The 20,802-nt window shown below is 47.1% G+C and overlaps 1 protein-coding gene across 1 annotated transcript; it reads right to left on the bottom strand.

Annotated features, from left to right (window-relative positions):
- Positions 1-986: 986 nt before the first annotated feature.
- Positions 987-20,425, bottom strand: DR1 (down-regulator of transcription 1). The gene is made up of 3 exons (XM_075322340.1): positions 19,818-20,425; positions 14,266-14,429; positions 987-6,609 (listed from the first exon to the last, which is right to left on the bottom strand). Exons 1-3 carry the CDS (start codon positions 20,035-20,037, stop codon positions 6,466-6,468), a joined length of 528 nt encoding a protein of 175 aa, XP_075178455.1. The 5' UTR covers positions 20,038-20,425; the 3' UTR covers positions 987-6,465.
- Between the last annotated feature and the right edge of the window lie 377 nt (positions 20,426-20,802).

Genomic DNA, 20,802 nt, shown 5'->3' with positions numbered 1-20,802 from the left:
AGTTTTGGCAAACTTCAGCCTGGCTTTTTGTGTCTCGGGGTAAGAAGTGGGGTCTTCCTGGGTATCCTACCATACAGTCCCTTTTCATTCAGACGCCGATGGATAGTACGGGTTGACACTGTTGTACCCTCGGACTGCAGGGCAGCTTGAACTTGTTTGGATGTTAGTCGAGGTTCTTTATCCACCATCCGCACAATCTTGTGTTGAAATCTCTCGTCAATTTTTCTTTTCCTTCCACATCTAGGGAGGTTAGCCACAGTGCCATGGGCTTTACACTTCTTGATGACACTGCGCACCGTAGACACAGAAACTTTCAGGTCTTTGGAGATGGACTTGTAGCCTTGAAATTGCTCATGCTTCCTCACAATTTGGATTCTCAAGTCCTCAGACAGTTCTTTGGTCTTCTTTCTTTTTTCCATGCTCAATGTGGTATACACAAGGACACAGGACAGAGGTTGAGTCAACTTTAATCCATGTCAACTGGCTGCAAGTGTAATTTAGTTATTGCCAACACCTGTTAGGTGCCACAGGTAGTTACAAGTGCTGATAACTACACAAAATTAGAGAAGCATCACATAATTTTTCAAACAGTGTCAATACTTTTGTCCACCCTCTTTTTATGTTTGGTGTGGAATTATATCCAATTTGGCTTTATGACAATTTTTTTTATGTTTTTCATTGAAGACAAATTAAATGAAGATAATACCAAAGAATTTGTGATTGAAATCATTTTCAAAAAGAAACTGGAGTATTATCTGACAGAAATGCAGGGGTGCCAATACTTTTGGCCAGCACTGAACAGCATGTTAGAATCCTGTACATAAGAGCCCACTGGTGGTGGCTGCAGATTATAGTCGCCAAATCTGGTGGCAGGTTCACTTTAATTTGATTCAGATTTCGCTTTCATTCACTTCTACTTTTGAAAACATTCTCACTTTGCAGCAAGTCTCCTTTTCTTTTTAAATATTGATCACACAAAACAGATATAAAACACAAAAAAACAACATTTTATTGCTTGAAGAATACAGCATGAGGAAGAAAAAAAATATATATATAAAGCAAGGGAACTTTTAAAGGAAAAATTTCACAAAGCTCCAACTAGCACATAAACACTTAATGCAGTGACACTACCCCAAAAATACTGCGATCTGAAAATTATGTCTGTGAAACATCTTGTATGGTTTTAAAGGAACAGGCAGCCTATTTAGGTAGAAAATATGGGGGAGGAGGAGATATAGTACAAGTTAGAAAAGTCAACACTGCACCTTGAAAATTTGCTGTCTATGCTAGATGTGACTACCCTTGATATTAAAACCATGGATAAGAGAGGAGACGGATCATAGGGGAGGAAAGGGAGGGAACAGAAGAACAAAAAATAGCTAAAGCAGCAGTACAAAAGATCCAATTCATGCAATAAAACCCATTATGGTCTCACTCAAATGTGTTACAAACAGAAACCAGTTGATTGCATCAGGTAAGAAAATCCCAAAATATTACAGTACTTAGCATTATTTTGCCAAGATTGAGTCTCCTTAGATAACCAACTCTTCTTTACTTATTACACTCCCTTATTCCCAAGTAATTTATTTAATAGTACTACTCCAATATGCAAAAGAAAAAAAAAAAAAGAAAAAAAAAAGTTGAGACCTTGGTTCTACAATATTATGACCAAGCTGGTAAGACATGAAATGTTAAGCAGCACCGATATATTATGACACTTATTCCTGGGTCTAACAAAGGAGACATTCAATAAGATTATCTTTACATTACCACGGGGCTTACACAGGAGACAAGGGAAGAAAAAAAAAAAAAAAAACACTTTACAGGGGAAAAATTTGATATAAAAATTCAACTAAAAACAGGTAACGTGTGCAATATTTACATAAAAGGCTTAACTATCAGCTCACTTACTCAAAAAACATTCACGGAATAGCCTGGGATTTCACATCTGCCTTCGCAATTCTTGTGAGCTATTTGGCTGCCATTGTTATTATTACTATGGCAGAAAGAGAAAACTTTGCATTATGTTTACAATATGTTAAATACCTTTACCCTTAATGTCGTCTGAAAAAAAAAGGAAAAAAAAAACTTCCACTAAGGAAGTCAGTAAGCTTCTCCACTAAGGGAGTCCGTAAGCTTCTCCCCATCAGTGTTCTAGTTGTGGCACATTGCATACACTGCCCTTACCATATAGTACATTACAGCTCTGTGAGAAAGGGATCAGTGAGGTGAGTGACAGGTATCAGGTTTTGAATTGTTCCCAGTATTAACACTAGCTAAAGAGGACCTTTCACCACCAAAATTTTCATGTTGATCTGGAAACAACATAATAGTAGCTGCAGAGCGGAATGAACCACTTTTGTTTTTAGCAAAGTATTAGGTCCCTAATGAGTTAAAGCGTAAACATTGTTTTAAATTTCTATTTCATAAATAGTACACATGACAATAAGCAACTTTGTAATATATCATATTTTCATGTGCACCATTTATGAAATAAAACTTAAAACTCCTATTACATGTTAAATCCAAGTGGGAGGTATCAAGAGTTTCACTGGGGGCGTGTACTACTTCTCCCTGTATGATGCTGACCAATTATAAGCAGGCAGCAACACTTGAAGAAGGACACGCCCCACCCCCAAACCCCCCCCCCTCCCCACCACCACCACCACAGCTTGGAGCAGATTTCTCAGTGTGTGAGATGTGATGATACAGCTCCGATTCCCTGGTCTAACCTCCTGCATATCTGTGTGGAGAGAGGGGCAGTACTGCTGAGTGAAAACAAACAACTCTCATTTGGACTTAAAAAAAAAAAGTTAACATATTAGGTGCATACCTTGCTTGCTAATATCTCCTCAATGGAGAAACAATTTTTTTTTTTTTTTTTTTAAAAAAAAGGGGTTTATTCTCCCCAAAAATATGGTGAAAGGTCCTCTTTAATTACATCATATATGACTAGAAGATGAGCATCGAACCCACATTTATTCTATGACATATCTGTAATTTGTGATAGCTACTCTATAGTGTATATTAGGGGTGGGGGATATATTCGACTGAATACCCTAGAAAGAAGTCTGCACATTTAACTTGCATTATAATCTTGTAGAGGCTCATTAGTCCTTTTTGTTCCCTCACCAATGACAATAAGGCCTCAAGCATGCCGCAAAGCTATATGCATATCGCTGCCTTGTGGACTCCCAGTATGGTTTTGTGGGGGGCTGCTTTATAAGGCCCCCACTAAGTAAGGTGTTCTCTGTAATACAACATGCTAATTTACTCTTAAATGCATTTCTGGAGGAAAAAAAAACAAACCACTGCATGAAACTGGAGTACAGATGTAGTGTAAGGGATTGTAGTAGTTTAATGGTGCCATAACTGATGTGCATGATGTAAAACAGAGACAGTCCTGCCAATCCTTATTGCCACAGTCTAAGGCTGCTTTCACACATCTGGTTTTTGCTGAGTGGCACAATACGGCGCTTTGCAGAAAAAACGCAACAGGTTTTTTTTGCCGCCGGTTGCATTTTTTCCTCATAGACTTGCATTAGTGCCGTATTGTGCCGCATGGCCTTGCGTTGTGTCCGGTTTTTCCCAGATGCAGCATATTTAGCCCATTCGGCAGCCAGATGGAACGTTGCCTGTCACGTTTTTTTGTGCGGCAAAAAAACGCATCGCGCCGGATCCGGTGCGAGTTACAATGCAAGCCTATGGACGCCAGATGCGGCGTCCTGCGGCAAAAAACACATCTGGCCGCCGGATGTGGTTTTTTGCACTGCGCATGCTCAGTATCAAGCTGCATCCGTCAAAAAACAGACGGGCCGCATGGAAAAACTTATGCAATGGATCCGTTTTTTCCGCTGCATCCATTGCATAGGTTTTTGAGCCGGATTGAGACGCACTGCAAAAACCGGATGTGTGAAAGCAGCCTTAGTCTGGTGGGGCAGGGATACGCTGCATGAGAATACCACTGATCAGACTAACTATCTGATGTCCAGGGTATATCTACAGCAAAAACAACCAGACATGGCAGTCGATTTGCTATTGAATGTCATTCTGCATCTTAGATTACAGTATTCAAGAGGGTTCTCCAGAAATTGGTTTTACTCACACTCCCCTCGCCCAGTGCAGAGTCTCTGCCGCAGCTACTGATGTTTGTTACGGTCAACAGCGCAGACATGACTGCATTGCTGCATCGAATATCTCAGCGGCTCCGCCTGAGTTGACGTAACAAGGCGTCAGAGCTGCTCAGCTCAGTATATGGCTGCAACATGACCGCTATCATTCACCGGGAGCAGCGGTATAGACTCTGTGCTGGACCCGGTGAGAGTGAGTAATACCAGTTAAATTTTTTAAAACAAACTGAAATTAGGGGATAGGGATTTTCCAAAACCAGAAAACCCCTTTAACGAGTTGCCACTTAAAAAATATGTTACAATGCATTTTTAATGCACTAGATGTGCTTGGCCTCCCTCAATTCACTTGTATTCAGCGAGGCCGAGCACGTTCGGTCGGCATGTGCCCACTTTTAGGCAAATCGCATGATTCCTGACAGCATGCTGGTGCGCATGCTGTAAGGATTCCGATTCTTTCAAATGACCAGACAACTGCCTTAAATGTACTTGTGTTTGCAAAAGCTCCACCAAGACCTGATTTTCCTCCGTAGTCCTGGCTCTCGGCAGCTCCACTTCAGGCACTGTTTGATAGTTTCCCCATGTTCGGCACGCCATTGGAGTTATGTGTGAAGGAGGCTGAAATGACTTCTCAATAGCCCCCTTTTTGTCTATGCCCTGTGACAGACCAAGGGGTAGGCTTAGCTTTCAAAATCAGTCCCCCACCCTCATCACACCGTTCTGACGATATGCCAACACAGGGAAAGCACAGAGCTATGAGCAGTGCTGCTAGGACCATGGACGGAGGTAACACAAGAACATTTCTAAATTATACAGAATTGTATCAAAAACATATACATACATGGCGGAGATTCTCATAAAACTACAGAGTTAATAGACACATTGTCACATGGCTAGCACCACTACTTCAGATGCGAGTGGCGCAGCTATTTATTTCCAAGGGAAACCAGCAGACCGGCACATGTAACTGCTGCACGTGTCTAGAGATGAAGAATTTCTCCGAGGCATGTTCTATTTTGTTCCTCTCTGTTTACCACCACGTTATACTTCACCAGGCGAGGTCCACAAGCACAACAATTATAAGTGATTATATCTGCGGTGTTAGGACATGCTTACACTTGTTAGATTACCAGATTGCAAATCTGACACTTCTACTAGAGGACACTTGGCATAAATCATTTATTTCAACTGCGGATATACAACGGATCACCACGGGCATTAGCCCTATTCTGTGCCAAATCCGCAAGAACAAGTCGTATTCTACCTATCCTTGCAGATCTCGTTCCAGCAGCATAGACATCCATCCACAAAATCTGGGAAAAGGGGGGGGGGGGGATTTGGGAGTCCATCGCCAGCACATGTCTATAGGGTTTTTGTAACCCTATTCACATGGACTGTCATTGGATTTGAAATCCGCACCAACAGTCACAGAGAAATGAGGCCTTATGGGGCGTTTAAAAGAAATATATATATACACACACACACAAGGGAATTTGCTGTTGGTCCAGACAATAATTATTCGTTGTGAATCACTGATACCGTTGATTTCACCATACACTGAAACCGATGGCCATTTCCATTTAAAAACAGAAAAACATGGTTGAATGAAAGCCCAAAGCCTAAAAGATAATCTGTGACAGCCCAAATAAGAATACAAAAAAGGTGCACTTCTTGAAGCACTAAGCTTGCGCTCCTGCACAGAGCAGTAGAGGACGTATCAGTCTTAAACCCGGTGTAAAACAAAAACCTGACCATGCAGTGTAATAAAACACGACGTACAGACGACGCTGGCAGCCCAGATGTAAAGTTCAGCCAACATCACACATCAGTTTTTTTTACGCCAACAGATTTGATATACACCATATTCCTATCAGACTAATACATGCCCCCTACCCCACCCCAAAAAATTAAAAAATTCCTAAGATTTTCACTTTAAGCTTAGTTAAAAGGGAAATGCAAGTAGGTTTTCCAGCTTCTGTATAAATCTTTCTATGTTGTAGAGTTGTCTTTTGGTTTAACACTGCTTACTGATCAAGTAAATGACGCATTGCTAATATAAAATTTCATAAAGACCATTAAAAATTCTCTAGTGATATCATACTGAACCTTAATGTTGTCGACTGTTCAAAAAGGATGTGTTTTTTTTTTCTTCCTCTTTTAACATGTACAAAACATACAATTGTGGAGACTTAACCGACATCCCTACAATACCAATTGACCAGTCCACCAAAGATGCGTAATAAAAAAAAAAAAGAAAACAATTTACAGGTAAGCATATTTTGTTTCCATTGTGCAGATGAAAACTACTTAGAAGGTGAATACAAAAAGCAGGAGAGATTCAGATATCGTCGTCTTCCTCGTCCTGGGAGGAGCCGGCCTGGTTAGTCGCACTGGCGGAGGCGGCTGCGAGTTGTGCCTGCTGCGCAGCTTGCTGCATCTGTAGCCATTCCTGCTGGGCTAATTCCGCTTGCTGCTGTCTTGCCTGAAAAGCAAAGGAAGAATTTGAGTTAAGAAAATCAAGAGGGAAAAACACAAACTAAAGTTTCGGTTTGCCAACAATTATAATCCAACTGGTGTCAATGTACGTACCCCATAAAATGATGAATTAAGAGCATTCTCCTAAACCACCTACATCAACACTGCAAACATAATTAATAGTGTAGTGTCATCAGTACTGTAGAGTAACAGCAGATACACAACATGGATAAAAGCTCTGGGTGACATCTCCTAAGGCTACTTTCACACATCCGGATTTTTGCTCTGCGGCACAATACGGCGTTCTGCAGAAAAACCGCAACCGGCTTTTGTAACGCCGGTTGCGGTTTTTTTTTGCATAGACTTACATTAGTGCCGTATTGTGCCGCAGGGGCTTGCGTTCGGTCCGGTTTTTGCCGCATGCGGCAGATTTAGCCGATGCCGCGGCCGGATCGAACGTTCCCTGCAACGTTTTTTGCTCCGGCAAAAAACACCGCATCCGCTCGCCGCATGCGGTTTTTTCCACTGCGCATGCTCAGTAGCGTGCTGCAACCGGAAAAAACCGGACCGGCCGCATGTAAAAACTTATGCAAAGGATGCGGTGTTTTCGCCGCATCCGTTGCATAGTTTTCACAGCCGGATTGAGCCGCAGTGCTAAAACCGGATGTGTGAAAGTAGCCTAAAAGGGTATGTCCAGGAATTTAAAAAGAAAAATAAATTAAAAAAAAATATATAACATATATATCAGCTAGTTGCTACTTACCTGCCTGTTGCGCCCAGCGCCGTTCTTGGCAGGCACAGGGTGGTCACATATAGCTCCTGTCGGTGGTACAGTGGCTTCATGAACAGAGCGAAGGCATCCTTTTCCACTCGGCTCAGTTAGTAAAGTGGGGAGCCAGGCGTTAACCAGCGTGACATCTATCCTGCTTAGTCTGCAAAGCGGAGTGGAAAAGACACCTCTGCATTGTTGATGAAGCTACTGTATCGCCAGCAGGATCGGTCTGTGCTGGTGAAGTACAGCACAAGGCACAACAGGCAGATAAGTAGCAACTATCTACGTGTTAGGCTGGGGCCACACGAGCGTATGACATTTGATGCAAGAGCATTGGATGCGATATGCTGACATTTGGCTCCCGCTCTGCTGTGAGCGTGAGCAGAATGTCGTGCGACAGTGATCCGATCCTCTGATTAAATCACAGCTGGGGAAACAGGGAGGGAGCTGCTGCTGAGGAGGAGGGTTTAATCTCGCCATCTCCTCCATTATCAGATGATGCGTATAATCGCACGGTACTCGGATGTCATCTGAGTGCAGTGCGATGTTTCACTCGCACCCATAGAGTTGTATGGATGCGAATGATCTGAGACTCGCAGACAAGCACAGCATGCTGTGATTGTTTTCTCAGTTCGATTAGGGCTGAGAAAAAAAAAAAAAGAGAATTTTGTTACTTACCATAAATTCTTTTTCTTATAGTTCCGTCATGGGAGACCCAAACCATGGGTGTATAGCTTCTGCCTCCGGAGGACACACAAAGTACTACACTCAAACGTGTAGCTCCTCCCTCCTAGCATATACACCCCCTGCTAGCCAGTCCTAGCCAGTTTAGTGCAAAAGCTGAAGGAGGACATCCACCCACAAGTAGAGACAGAGCAAAACCCGGAACAACCGGAACCTCTGTCTACAACAACAGCCGGTGATAACACACGGAACAAGAAACCTGCCAACAGGCAATAGGGAGGGTGCTGGGTCTCCCATGACGGAACTATAAGAAAAAGAATTTACGGTAAGTAACAAAATTCTCTTTTTCTTTATCGTTCCTATGGGAGACCCAAACCATGGGACGTTCTAAAGCAGTCCATGGGTGGGAATAAACAGACAAACTGAGAAGTAGGCGAAACCTAACTTCACAAATGGGCGACAGCCGCCTGAAAAAAGCGTCTGCCCAAGCCCGCGTCTGCCGAAGCATGAGCCTGCATTGGGTAGTGCTTCGAAAAGGTATGCAGACTAATCCAAGTGGCAGTCTGACAGACCTGGTGAGCCGTAGCCTGGTGCTTGAAAGCCCAAGAGGCACCGACAGCTCTGGTCAAGTGTGCCCTGATCCCAGGCGGGGAAGGCACTTGAGTACACTGGTAGGCATCAGAAATGGCCGACCTAAGACGAACCAGGGTCGGCGTAGATGCCGAGAGACCGCTACGCTGACTAGTGGTCAGCACCAGAGAGAGGTGCACCGCCTAATAACAGCGGTGCGAGACACAAAGATCCGGAGCGCCCACACCAGATCCAGGATATGCAACGCTTTTTCAAAGCGATGAACAGGAGCCGGACAAAAGGAAGGCAGGGAAAATGCCCCGGTTAAGGTGGAAGCAGCAACCACCTTAGGGAGAAAGTCCGGAGTCGGACGGAGACCACCTTGTCTTGATGAAAAACCAAAAAAGGGGGTGACTCAGAAGAGAGTGCAGCCAAAACAGAGACTCTCTTGAGGGAAATTATGGCCACTAGAAAGACCACTTTCTGTGAAAAACGAAACAAAGAAACCTCCCTGAGAGGCTCAAAGGGGGGGTTTCCGGAAACCGTGAGGACCGGATTAAGGTCCCAGGGCTCCATAGGCCGCCGGTAAGGCGGAATAATGTGAGATGCGCCCTTGAAGGAGCGCACCTGAGCCAGCCGGATGATACGCCGCTGGCACACACTGACAGAGCCAAGAGCTGTCCCTTAAAGAGGGATAGTCCTAAGCTGTAGACCGGACTGTAGAAGGGACAGGAGGGTTGGCAAGGCCAAAAAGCCAAGGACACTTCGGAGCTCGAGTCATAGTGGAGATGACTTCAGGAGGGATACCAGAAGTCGTCAAAATCCAGGACTCAAGAGCCACGCCGTCAATCTGAGAATCCAGAATTCTGGCGGAAAAAAACGGACCCTTTGAGAGAAGGTCTGGACGGTCCGGAAGATGCCATGGCAACACTACGGACAGATGGAACAGGTCAGGTTACTAAGCTTGCCTGGGCCAGTCTGGAGTATGAGAATGACCCGACGGCCCTCCTTACTGATCTTGCGCAGGATTCTGGGCAAGAGCTAGAGGGTGAAACACGTAAGACAGACGAAGCTGGGACCAAACATGCACCAGTGCGTCTGCCGCAGAAACCTGAGGATCGTGGACCGCGGATGGACAGCTGAGATAATCTGCCTCGCAGTCTTCACGTCTGGGATATGGGCTGTGGATATGGTGGACTAGGAGTCCTTCGTCCACTGAAGAATGCGTTGAGCCTCCAACATTACCAGGCGGCTTTGTGCCGCCCTGGAGGTTGATGTAGGTAAACGCTGTTACGTCGTCTGACTGGACTCAAATGTGCCCAGCCGACAACAGATGGTGAAAGGCTTAGAAAGCTAGAAACACAGCTCTGATTTCCAGCACATTGATCCAGAGGGCTGATTCGGACAGAGTCCAAGCGCCCTGCGCTCCGTGGTGGAGAAACACTGCTCCCCAGTCGAATGGACTAGTATCCTGGTGAGGATCACCCGGGACGGGGCCAGGAAGGAGCGTCCCTGAGACAGAGTGGCCGAAGCCACCACTGAAACGAGCCCCTGGTCTGTGGCGAAGCCACCACCCCGTGGAAGGAGGAAGTTCGCTTGTTCCAACAGCGGAAAATGTCCAGCCTCCGAGGAGGAGAAACTGGGCAAGGGAATCGCTTCCATTGACGCCACCATATGATCCAGTACCTGTATTTGGTGCCTAATGGAACGACGTCGACCGCCAGCAGAGGGACTACTGTTTGACTAAGGGCAGCTTCACAAGTGCCGACAGAGTCTCGAATTGCGTCCCTGGGTACGTGAACTTCTGGTTCGAAGTCAGAGTGGTCTTGGACAGAATGACAAGCCACCCGAATTGGTTAGCGTGGCGAGAGTGAGCGAGGCACTCTGCTAAGAGTCTGCACTGGATGAAGCCCCGACAAGAAGGCCGTTCAGGGCAAAAGATCACTGCCAACCTCTAGGGGTGCAGGACCCTAATCACAGCTGCCCCAACCTTGAGAGTACTCGAGGGGCCGTGGCTAACTCCAAGGGAAGAGCCACGAATTGGACCACTCCGATTGCAAAACGTAGCCAACGCTGGTGAGAAGCTGCGATTGGCACATGCAGATAGACATCTCTGATGTCGATGGATGCTAGGGAATGTCCTTGGGTTATCAATTGATCCGGTGAAAATACCCGGAACAAGACCGAGACTCCATGTGAAAACGCCGCACCTGAACATGCTTGAAAAGCTTGAGATCCAGGTCGGAAGTACCTGCCCTCTACGGGGACTAGGAATAGATTTAAGCAGAATCTCAGAACCGTTCCCAATTGGGAACCGGTACAATTACTCCATTGGCCTGCAAGAATGCCACGGCCTGTGAGAAGGCGGCGGCCTTGGAACAGGGGGGAGTTGACAGAAAAAATCTGTTTGGCGGGTGGATAGAAATCTATCCTGTAGCCATGGAGAAGTAATCCCGCCCCCACTGATCGGAGACGTGTTAAAATCATACGTCGCCAAAGTGGAAGAGCCTGCCACCGACCAAGGACGTTGCTGGCGTGGCCAGATAGCCCCGGAGGAAGCTGACTTAGTGGCAGCATCTCCTGCGGTTTCTGAAGACGCGGCTTCGAGCGCCATTTGGGTTTTACGATCCTTGGCCGAACTAGTGGACGAGGCCGAGGGCTTAGAAAACGCTCAGATGGAGGAACGCAAGAACGAAAACCTCCGCTGATTCCTGCCCTGGACAGGTTTCCTGATTTGGGATTGTGGCATGGAAGAACTCTTCCCGCCAAAAGCTTCCTTAACAATTTCATCCAGTTGTTTTCGAAAGACTGGTCCCAACAAAAGGGAGCCCAGCAAGGAACTTCTATAGAAGCATCTGCCTTCCACTTCCGAAGCCACAGGAGCCTGCGGATAGCGAGGAAAGTAGCCGAGGCCACCGCAGTGCGGTGAGAGTCTCCAGCATGGCAGACATGGCATAGGATGAAAAGGCTGAATCTGGAAGTTCAGGCAACCATTTCGGGCATAGAGTCCCTGTGAGGGAACGCATCTCCTCTAGAGAAGTAGAGGAGGCTACGAAAGCCCGCACTGCTATAAAGCTGAGGAGAACGAAGCTCCTGCCGCCCCTAAACAGATTTGGCCAGAAGGACAACCTGGTGGACAGCAAAACTATAAATGAGGAGCCATCAGCCACTGATATAACGGCCCGGGCTGAGCCACCCTTGGTGAATGAGCCCACTCCTTAACCCCACTGGTGGAAAGGGAAACAGTCATCAGAACCACGCTTCATGGGAAGCGTCTGTCAAAGCAGACTCTGGGCTTGGTCACAGAGGCCTGAAAAACTGGAGTGGTTAAGGAACACACTCCTTGTTCTCTTAGGCAAGGTAACTCCGGCGGATTAAGGTCCAGTACAAAAGTAATGTACAGTGGGATCCCTATAGAGGTGCCGTCAGCCACTGATACAACTATCCGGGCTGAAAGTCTAGACACCGGAGGGACCACCCTTGGCAAATTAGCTCACTCCTTGACCACCACTGGTGGGAGGGAGAAACAGTCATCAGAACTCCGCTTTGGGGTCTGACAGGACAGGCTGTGGGCCTGGACACAGTGGGCTGAAAACTAGAGTGGTAAGGAACACACTCCTTGTTCTGTTTAAGGTATACTGATGCCTTTCTGCCAGCGGGGAGTGCTCCCCTGATACAGGCGGATGGAGGTCCAGTACAAGTATAATGGACGCAATCCCATCATTAGCATCTGCGTCACCTTCGGACAGATCAATGGTACATAAAGTAGCGTCCGAGCCCCTGGTAGGGACATCCTCCTCGTCCAGTGAGTCAGCTCGTGAATCAGAGCTGCGGGACGGGGAAGGACAGGGGACCTGCGTCTCCATTTTAGGAGGACGGGGTCTGAGACCAGAAGGAGAGTCCTCCGTGAGCTTTGCTGAGCGAGTAGCAGCAGAAACACCCTGAGAAGGGGGCTAATGCATGCTCCGCAGAGTCCGGGACGGTCATCCCCTGGAAAGAGCGGATTCTGCCCAAACCGGGGGTTCAGCCACCGAAGCCGGAGCAGCTGGAGGGACCACTGATGAGCCTCCAGGCTGACTCTGCGTCTCCTGTGTTTATGTGCTCGGTACCGGCCGTACGAGTCCTCATACAGTGCAAATTAAAAACAGCCCTGCAGCCTTGCTCTGATGTGAGACATGCTGCAGAGGTGGGGGCTCTGACCAGAGTGGGCCCCAGCAGAGTATATAACAGATAAAATAAGCAGCTGCACAAACCGGAGGTTGTGGCTGCTAGGCCGTTTAATAGACATTTTTGTGCCCCCAGTCCCTCAGCCCAGGCCCCCACTTGTCACAATGTGGAATCTCTGTGCCTATGCAGGCACAGAGAACGCTGAGAAAATGGCGACCGGAGCGAGGAGAGGGGGCGGGGCCTACTCTGAGAGCGGCAAATGAGGTAGACAGGGGAGGGAATCCTTCCTCAGTGAGGAGTGTCCCTTCCCTGTGCTGCACAGCCGCTGGGCGGAGCCATCCTGTCTCTCTGCGTGACTGACAAGCAGAGGCAGTGGAAACCGAAACTAGGCCTCAGGCGAAGCCGGGGCCTAGATTTAAACATGCGGCCGGCGTGCAGGCACCATCGGCGCGGTTCTCCAGTGAAAACTGGAGAACTGGCCGGAAATGTTAACACAAACATAAAACACACTCTCCCCACAAAATAAAGTATAAAGGACCCCTGGAAAGACCACTTTCTGTGGTAATAACGTCTCATGTACTTAGCTTGTGAGACGCAGGTGCCAGGTCCCTGGGGGATGAGCGCTCCGTCCGACAGGATCCTGAACAGGGCTGTGGATGGAGACCGGTCTCCTGCAAAGCAGTGAGAACCGTGTTGGCTCCCACTTCAAACCAGAGCCTCTCAGAGGGTGTTGAAGGAGCGCGGCATGTGAAGGCTCCAGCCTTGGAAAATCAACCTTAACAGCACCGCCGACACAGTGGGGTGAGAAGGGACATGCCGGGAGTCCAGACTGGACCCGCTTTTCTTCCAAATCTTTGATCCAAAGAAAAAAATAAAAAAAATCAGAGAATGCATGTGTGTGTGACCTCCTGAAACACAAAGCATTGAACTGGCTAGCAGGGGGTGTATATGCTAGGAGGGAGGAGCTACACGTTTGAGTGTAGTACTTTGTGTGTCCTCCGGAGGCAGAAGCTATACACCCATGGTTTGGGTCTCCCATAGGAACGATAAAGAAAACAAAAAAAAAACACATACGTGAACTGCCTGATAGAATAACACTGGTTCGAGTGGAATGCAAGATTTTTTTATTGCACTCCACTCGTCAGGTTTGACTTGCCATGTGTCCTAGGCCTTAGTGTTTACGAATTCAAATCGCACTTCATCTGGCATCTTATGGACAAATTGGAGTTTGGTGAATACCCAGAGGATGTCTCCTGCCTGACTGCATGGTGGAGAAAGGATAACTTTAGTCCGAAAGACTACACCCCTTACTTCCAATGAGATAGAAACATCAGCATACCTAGACATTTGGATATGTGTACGCTTTCAATTTTGTGGGAACAGCTTGAGGAAAAGGACCTATCGCCCAAGTAGCGGTCAACAAAATAAAAGTAGTGGAACAACCTTTTAAGAGATTAATTAAGCGCTTACTTTTGCAAACAACTCCTGCTGCTGTCTTAGAAGCTCTTCTTCTGGAATGCCAAGATTTTCTAGGCGAGAATTTGCCTGTCTTCTTTTTAATGCTACCGTTTTGCACTCTTGCAGTACTTCTTTTACCTCGCTGATATAGGATCCAAAGCCCAAACTTTCGAGTGCTGTAGAATAAATAAATAAATGTGGCTAATTACAAAATTTTAATTCATTACTATAAAGACATTTTAAATCCTAAAAACACAAAGTTTTGAACGGAAGAACAATTGTAATATAAAAAAAAAAAAAAAAATACCCAAACAAAACACATTCAAACCTTTCTTCTGATGGCCTATAGCCATAGATGGCATCATCGACCTTGGTTATTCGGCCATTTATGGAGAAACAGATCAAAGGGTGAAAGAAAATCTAAAAACCACAAAACTGTCCTTTAAACATTGATCCACAAGACACAAATGTATGATCACTGGAGGTACAGCACTTTGAAAACGGTGGATTAAAAGTCCTGTGTGAATGGAGCGGTAGTGAGCGTGTGTGTCCACCATTCTTATGGACATTGAATAGCACAGTGGTCAAACTCACTCATTAGTGCTCCTTTAGCACAGAAAACTTTTGCCCACAGTTATTGATATTACGCGGTCTCCGCAATAAGATGCCCAGAAATCATACACTTATCCAGAGGATAGGGCAGTAAATGCTTGGGTGACAACCCACTTAAGACTCTGATGTCAACAAAAACAAATAGTGGCTATCTAACAAAAAGCTAGCTTATGCTTTGCATAGAGATGACAGGAGTGCGACAGAGATAGATGCTGTAGCTCCCAACCTTTAGAAGACATGTTATTAGTTTAACCCCTTCACCCACAGCTGATTTTCCATTTTTTTCCTCCAGTTCTTATTGATACCAAATATGTATGTGGGGTTTTTTATTCTTTTATTCTCAATGGGGCAAAAGGGGGGTGATTTGAACTTTTTGCTTTTACATTTTTTTTTTTAAAAACTTTTTTTTTTTTTTTTTTTTTTTTACAATTTCTATTGATTTTACTAGTTCCCCTAGGGGACTTTATGCCTGCACACTCCGATCGCTTGTGCTGATCAGAGCGATGCTTCAGCATCTGACCCTAGGCTGTTATGGCAACACATTGCCGATGGTGGCTGGGAACAGCGCGATCCCCGCCGGAGTGCATTAGATAGCGCTGTCAAAATCTGCATGCAGTGCGAGCCCGCGGTAATCAGAGATAGGCAACCTAGGACATAGCTATACTGTATTTTTCATTTTATAAGACGCACCCCAAAATTAAAGAAAAAAAAAATATCAAACTTGGGGTCCGTTTTATAAGGCTGCTTTCACACATCCGGTTTGTGCTGAGCGGCATAATCCAGCTCAAAAACCTAGGCAACGGATGCGGCGAAAAAAACGGATCCGTTGCATACGTTTTTCCATGCGGCCCGTTCGGTTTTTGACGGCTGCGGCTTGATACTGAGCATGCGCAGTACAAAAAAACGCATCCAGCGGCCGGATGTGGTTTTTGCCGCAGGACGCTGCATCCGGTGTCCATAGACTTGCATTGTGAATCGCGCCGGATCCGGTGCGATGCGTTTTTTTTTCGCCACACAAAAAAACGTGCCAGGCAACGTTCCATCCGGCCGCTGCATGGGCTAAATATGCCGCATCCGGCAAAAACCGGACGCAATGCAAGGCCATGCTGCACAATACGGCGCTAATGCAAGTCTATGCGGGAAAAACGCAACCGGCGGCAAAAAAAAAACGGTTGCGTTTTTTCTTTAGAGCGCCGTATTGTGCTGCACGGCAAAAACCGGATGTGTCAAAGCGGCCTAATCCAGTGGTGTCTTACTGGAGAGGGGAAGCAGCAGTAGTCACAGGAGGTAGGGGCTGTGCTGGAGTAATCGATGCTGTGGGTGGTGCAGAGGGAGGCACAGATACTCACTGCGGGCTGCGGCACTGCTCTGTCCTGGAGCTGTGGCTCTGCTCTTTGGTGGGGCACGGGGCTCTCCTTTGCGCTGGTGCTTCAAAGAAATGGAGACCGGAGTCGGCGCCTGTGCTCATGAGAGCTTAAACCAAGATCTCCATCTGTGTATGCACCGACTCTGGGTGCCATTATTTGAAGTACTCACCGCCGCCGCCCACACAGATGTCAGCCTCCGGCCACACATATGCCCGCCACACAAAGCTCCGCAGCCCCGAAACAGAGCAGTTCCCACAACACAGCATTGTCCCTACCTCCTGTGACCCCTCTCCACCACCTCCTGATAAGCTACATTTGGATTTAAAGATGCACCCCTCATGTTTTTTTTTTTGTTTTTTTTTGTTTTTTTTAAGTCCGGCTGAACCCGAACATCTATGGGTCTGCTCATCACTACTTATAACTAAAATATATCTCAAGTGCCTATCAATTATAACCTGTTAGGACCTTTAATTTAAAAAAAAAAAAAAATAAAGAAAAATAAAACAACAACAACAACAGTCAAAGCAAATGAGTGAGCATGTATATAATACTAATTGTGTGCAGAAAACGGTGCTATACAACTCTGAAAAGGCAATACAATTAAAAATGAAGGAACAAATATTTGAATAAATACAAGACAATAGGAAATCATCAAGCCTTGTGCAATAAAAATGAACTTCCATGTGACGTCCCATGTTATCGCTTTCACAAGGAGGTCCATTTTAATGAGAGTCCAGACTGTGCCGAACCAAGAAAATGGCAGAGCTTTAAATTCAAGAATACAGCACATCTGTATCTGCTACATCAGTCAGAGAAGAAGGACTTGGAAGGATTAACCCACCCTTCATCCCCTCAGAAAAGGAGAATTCCCGTAACCAGATCAGTATGGCAACATACTCATTTTGTCAGAATTATCTTTTAATCAAACCCTAATAATGTCCCTAGTGGTGTTTGAGGTAGAGATGTCAGATTGTGAAAGACACAAGGACTCAGACATGCATATAGTGTACAGTGATCACACAAGTCTTGAGAGGTAATGCAATGATCTCCCCACTGCAGAGAAACTAAATATTCAGCAGTGCACAAGAGTCAGCCATGGGGGTACAACAAGAATAGACTCAAGCAAAGGGAAGAACAAAGCCTGCAGCATCTGTTTCCTGTGCCATGTTCTGTAGGATGAGGAGAGAAGAAACAACAGACTCCATTCATTGCACCCAAGAGGTCATGGAGATTTCCATCAGATTCTGTACGGCTTTAAAAGGGTTTGTCTTATAAAGACCCCCCTATTTACCTCCGGAACCCCTTCTAAAAAAAAAAAAAAAATCAAAAACAGAGCTTATCTACAGAAATGCCATTCGTACTAGCAGATTTTACCTGTCCTTGTATTACACAGATTCCTCATTGTCATTCATTTGAAAGGCCACCATGTGATACATGCAGATAGTGAAAATATGCAGAGTCTGGCACACCACAAAGAATGAAACCAGACTAGTTTCTCCCTGCAGCCAGATCACTCTCTCTTTACTACACCCTCCAGTACATTTCTTTACAATATAGATGTTAATTAGAAATCCTTAGGGTCACAGAAAATATCAGATTGTGGTTGGTAAGATTACATTAAGCTGGGCATTTTTTTTTTTTTAGCAACCCCTGCAAAGGATCATAAAGTCAGAAAAGAGAAATCAGAAAGTGTACTGGAAGTAAAAGCACTGACTTTCACTTTCAGGCGTCAGCTCTACAATGTGCACACCCTATAAGAGTATATAATACAACCAAAGGACACCTAGAGCTGCAAAAAAAAAAAAAAATGAAAAAAATCCCACAAAAAACTAATCTCCAGGAGCAGCATAGTCACATGACAATATAAACAATCAGCAGTCAATGATCGGCTGCAGCCTTCAGACAGAACTGTGAAGGCTGTAGCCAATTAGTGAACACTGATTGGCTAGAGCGCTTGCAAGGCATACTGTCTGGAAAGGTATGCGTTTCCATAAATCTGGGCACTTTAGCATTTAAGAAGGGGTTGTCCAGGAGCGGACAACCTCTAATATTTTGGAAACTACCTATTAACGGACTTTCTGATTGCAGGGGTCTGACCTTTGGGGCGCCCCACTGATGCAAAAAACAGAGCTGAAGAGCAGCTCCATTCACAATGGGTAGGTGGATACATATGCTGTACTCCAGAAATGACTGGAGGGGAGGTTGAGTATAAACAACTCTGCTCCATACAAGGGGGGTTCTGCAGCCCCATTCTTTGGGATCAATGTGGGTCCCAATAGTTGGCCCCCAGCACTCAGCCAATTTTCACCTATACCAGTGTTCCCCAACTCCAGTCTTCAAGAGCCTCCAAGATCTTGTTTTCAGGCTTTTCTTACTATTGCCAAGGTGATAGGATTATCAACTGGGCAAAACTAAGGAAATCCTGAAAACATGATCTGTTGGAGGCTCTTGAGGACTGGAGAACACTGCTCTACTCTATGGATAGAATATCTTGCCATCTTGGGAATAACCCTTTAAACTCTTCTAGAACAGGAGGCCCAGGACTCCAGTGATCTGATAGCAGTTAGCTGATCGGTTATGCTTTTGGGACAACAGAGCAGCCTGCAATCATCATGACACTACCAAGAATTGAGGGCAGGAGATCTGCCTGAAACGCGTAGACGGACACCTGCTCTACTCATGCTGTAATTATGGACTTTTTTCTGTTTTTAATGTTTTACTATTTAGTCATGTTTAATTTTTATTTGGGGGTTGCTGGATTCTTTTCAATCAATTTTTTTCCATGGATTAATTCCTTCCATTTTTGTTCATTGTTCTAACCTGGTCACCGGTCCAGGATTTCTGAGCACCGCTTTTTCCTTCGTTACGTCAAGTGAGCTGTTCATTTGTGTTTTTGTGCCGTCACCATGACACTGGCGGGGGGCACAGAGCAGAGCAGCCCGAGGTGGGCGCAGCCACCATGACACTGGCGGGGGGCACAGAGCAGCCCGAGGTGGGCGCAGCCACCATGACACTGGCGGGGGGCACAGAGCAGCCCGAGGTGGGCGCAGCCACCATGACACTGGCGGGGGGCACAGAGCAGCCCGAGGTGGGCGCAGCCACCATGACACTGGCGGGGGGCACAGAGCAGCCCGAGGTGGGCGCAGCCACCATGACACTGGCGGGGGGAACAGAGCAGCCCGAGGTGGGCGCAGCCACCATGACACTGGCGGGGGGCACAGAGCAGCCCGAGGTGGGCGCAGCCACCATGACACTGGCGGGGGGCACAGAGCAGCCCGAGGTGGGCGCAGCCACCATGACACTGGCGGGGGGCACAGAGCAGCCCGAGGTGGGCGCAGCCACCATGACACTGGCGGGGGGCACAGAGCAGCCCGAGGTGGGCGCAGCCACCATGACACTGGCGGGGGGCACAGAGCAGCCCGAGGTGGGCGCAGCCACCATGACACTGGCGGGGGGCACAGAGCAGCCCGAGGTGGGCGCAGCCACCATGACACTGGCGGGGGGCACAGAGCAGCCCGAGGTGGGCGCAGCCACCATGACACTGGCGGGGGGCACAGAGCAGCCTACGGGGGACGCAGCTCCTACCTTGGATGACGTGCTCCGGGGAGATGGTTTTCTTCTCAGACTTGTTGCAGATCTCATTGGCCTCGGAGGAGATGAGGTGGATGAACTCCGTGCAGCAGTTCACCACCAGCTCCCGGGCATCATTGGCCACCCTGACACTGGGCAGAGTCTCTTTAATCATCTTGTTGATGGCCGCCCGGGGAATGGTCAGATCGTCATCGTTACCGGACGAGGAGGCCATGTCTGTGAGGGCAGTACCGGACACCTGCGAGGATGGGCGAGGACACGGGAACAAGCCCTGCACAAAAAGCTCTAAAACCCAAAGAAGAGGGAATCACAGTCCGCGATAAAACCCCGGACAGAGCGAAGCCGGCTCCACCTCACACCATCCTCCACACTCAGCACCACACCGGGGCCAGAAACGAGGGGAGGCGGCGGGTGCCTGGTATTAAAAGAGGAGGGGAGGGAGAAAAAAAAAAAAAAGAAACCGGAGGACGAGTAGAGCCGGTCACAGGAACATCCCGCACAGGGGAGAGCCTCCTTCTCCCGCCGGAAGCGGCGTCTGAGGGGGTGCGCGGCGCACTGCTTTCCACTTCCGGGAGAGAAACGACGTCCAGGTTACCATGGCTGTGCTGCGCTGGCGCGTCATGACGTCATCCGCCGTGCGTCCGAGAGGGCGGGACTGCGAGTGCGTACGACGTGATAAGGGACGTTACGTGAGTCTGTCACAGCGGTGGTGAGGGCGCTGTGAGGGCGCTGTGAGGGCGCTGTGAGGGCGCTGTGAGGGCGCTGTGAGGGCGCTGTGAGGGCGCTGTGAGGGCGCTGTGAGGGCGCTGTGAGGGCGCTGTGAGGGCGCTGTGAGGGCGCTGTGGCCATACTTTTTGAGGTTTTTTGAAAATACACTTTTCACCCTAATTTTTTTTTAAGATATTTAAATTATTTTTATTGATCTATTTGTATATATTTTCCCAGTAAATGAGGTTTAGCTTTTGCCTTTTTTTTTTTG

This window comes from Anomaloglossus baeobatrachus, chromosome 8 (genome assembly GCF_048569485.1).
Source record: "Anomaloglossus baeobatrachus isolate aAnoBae1 chromosome 8, aAnoBae1.hap1, whole genome shotgun sequence".
In the NCBI taxonomy this organism is placed as follows: domain Eukaryota; kingdom Metazoa; phylum Chordata; class Amphibia; order Anura; family Aromobatidae; genus Anomaloglossus; species Anomaloglossus baeobatrachus.
Note: the sequence above shows the minus strand (reverse complement) of the source record. Positions and strands in the feature narration are given on the sequence as shown.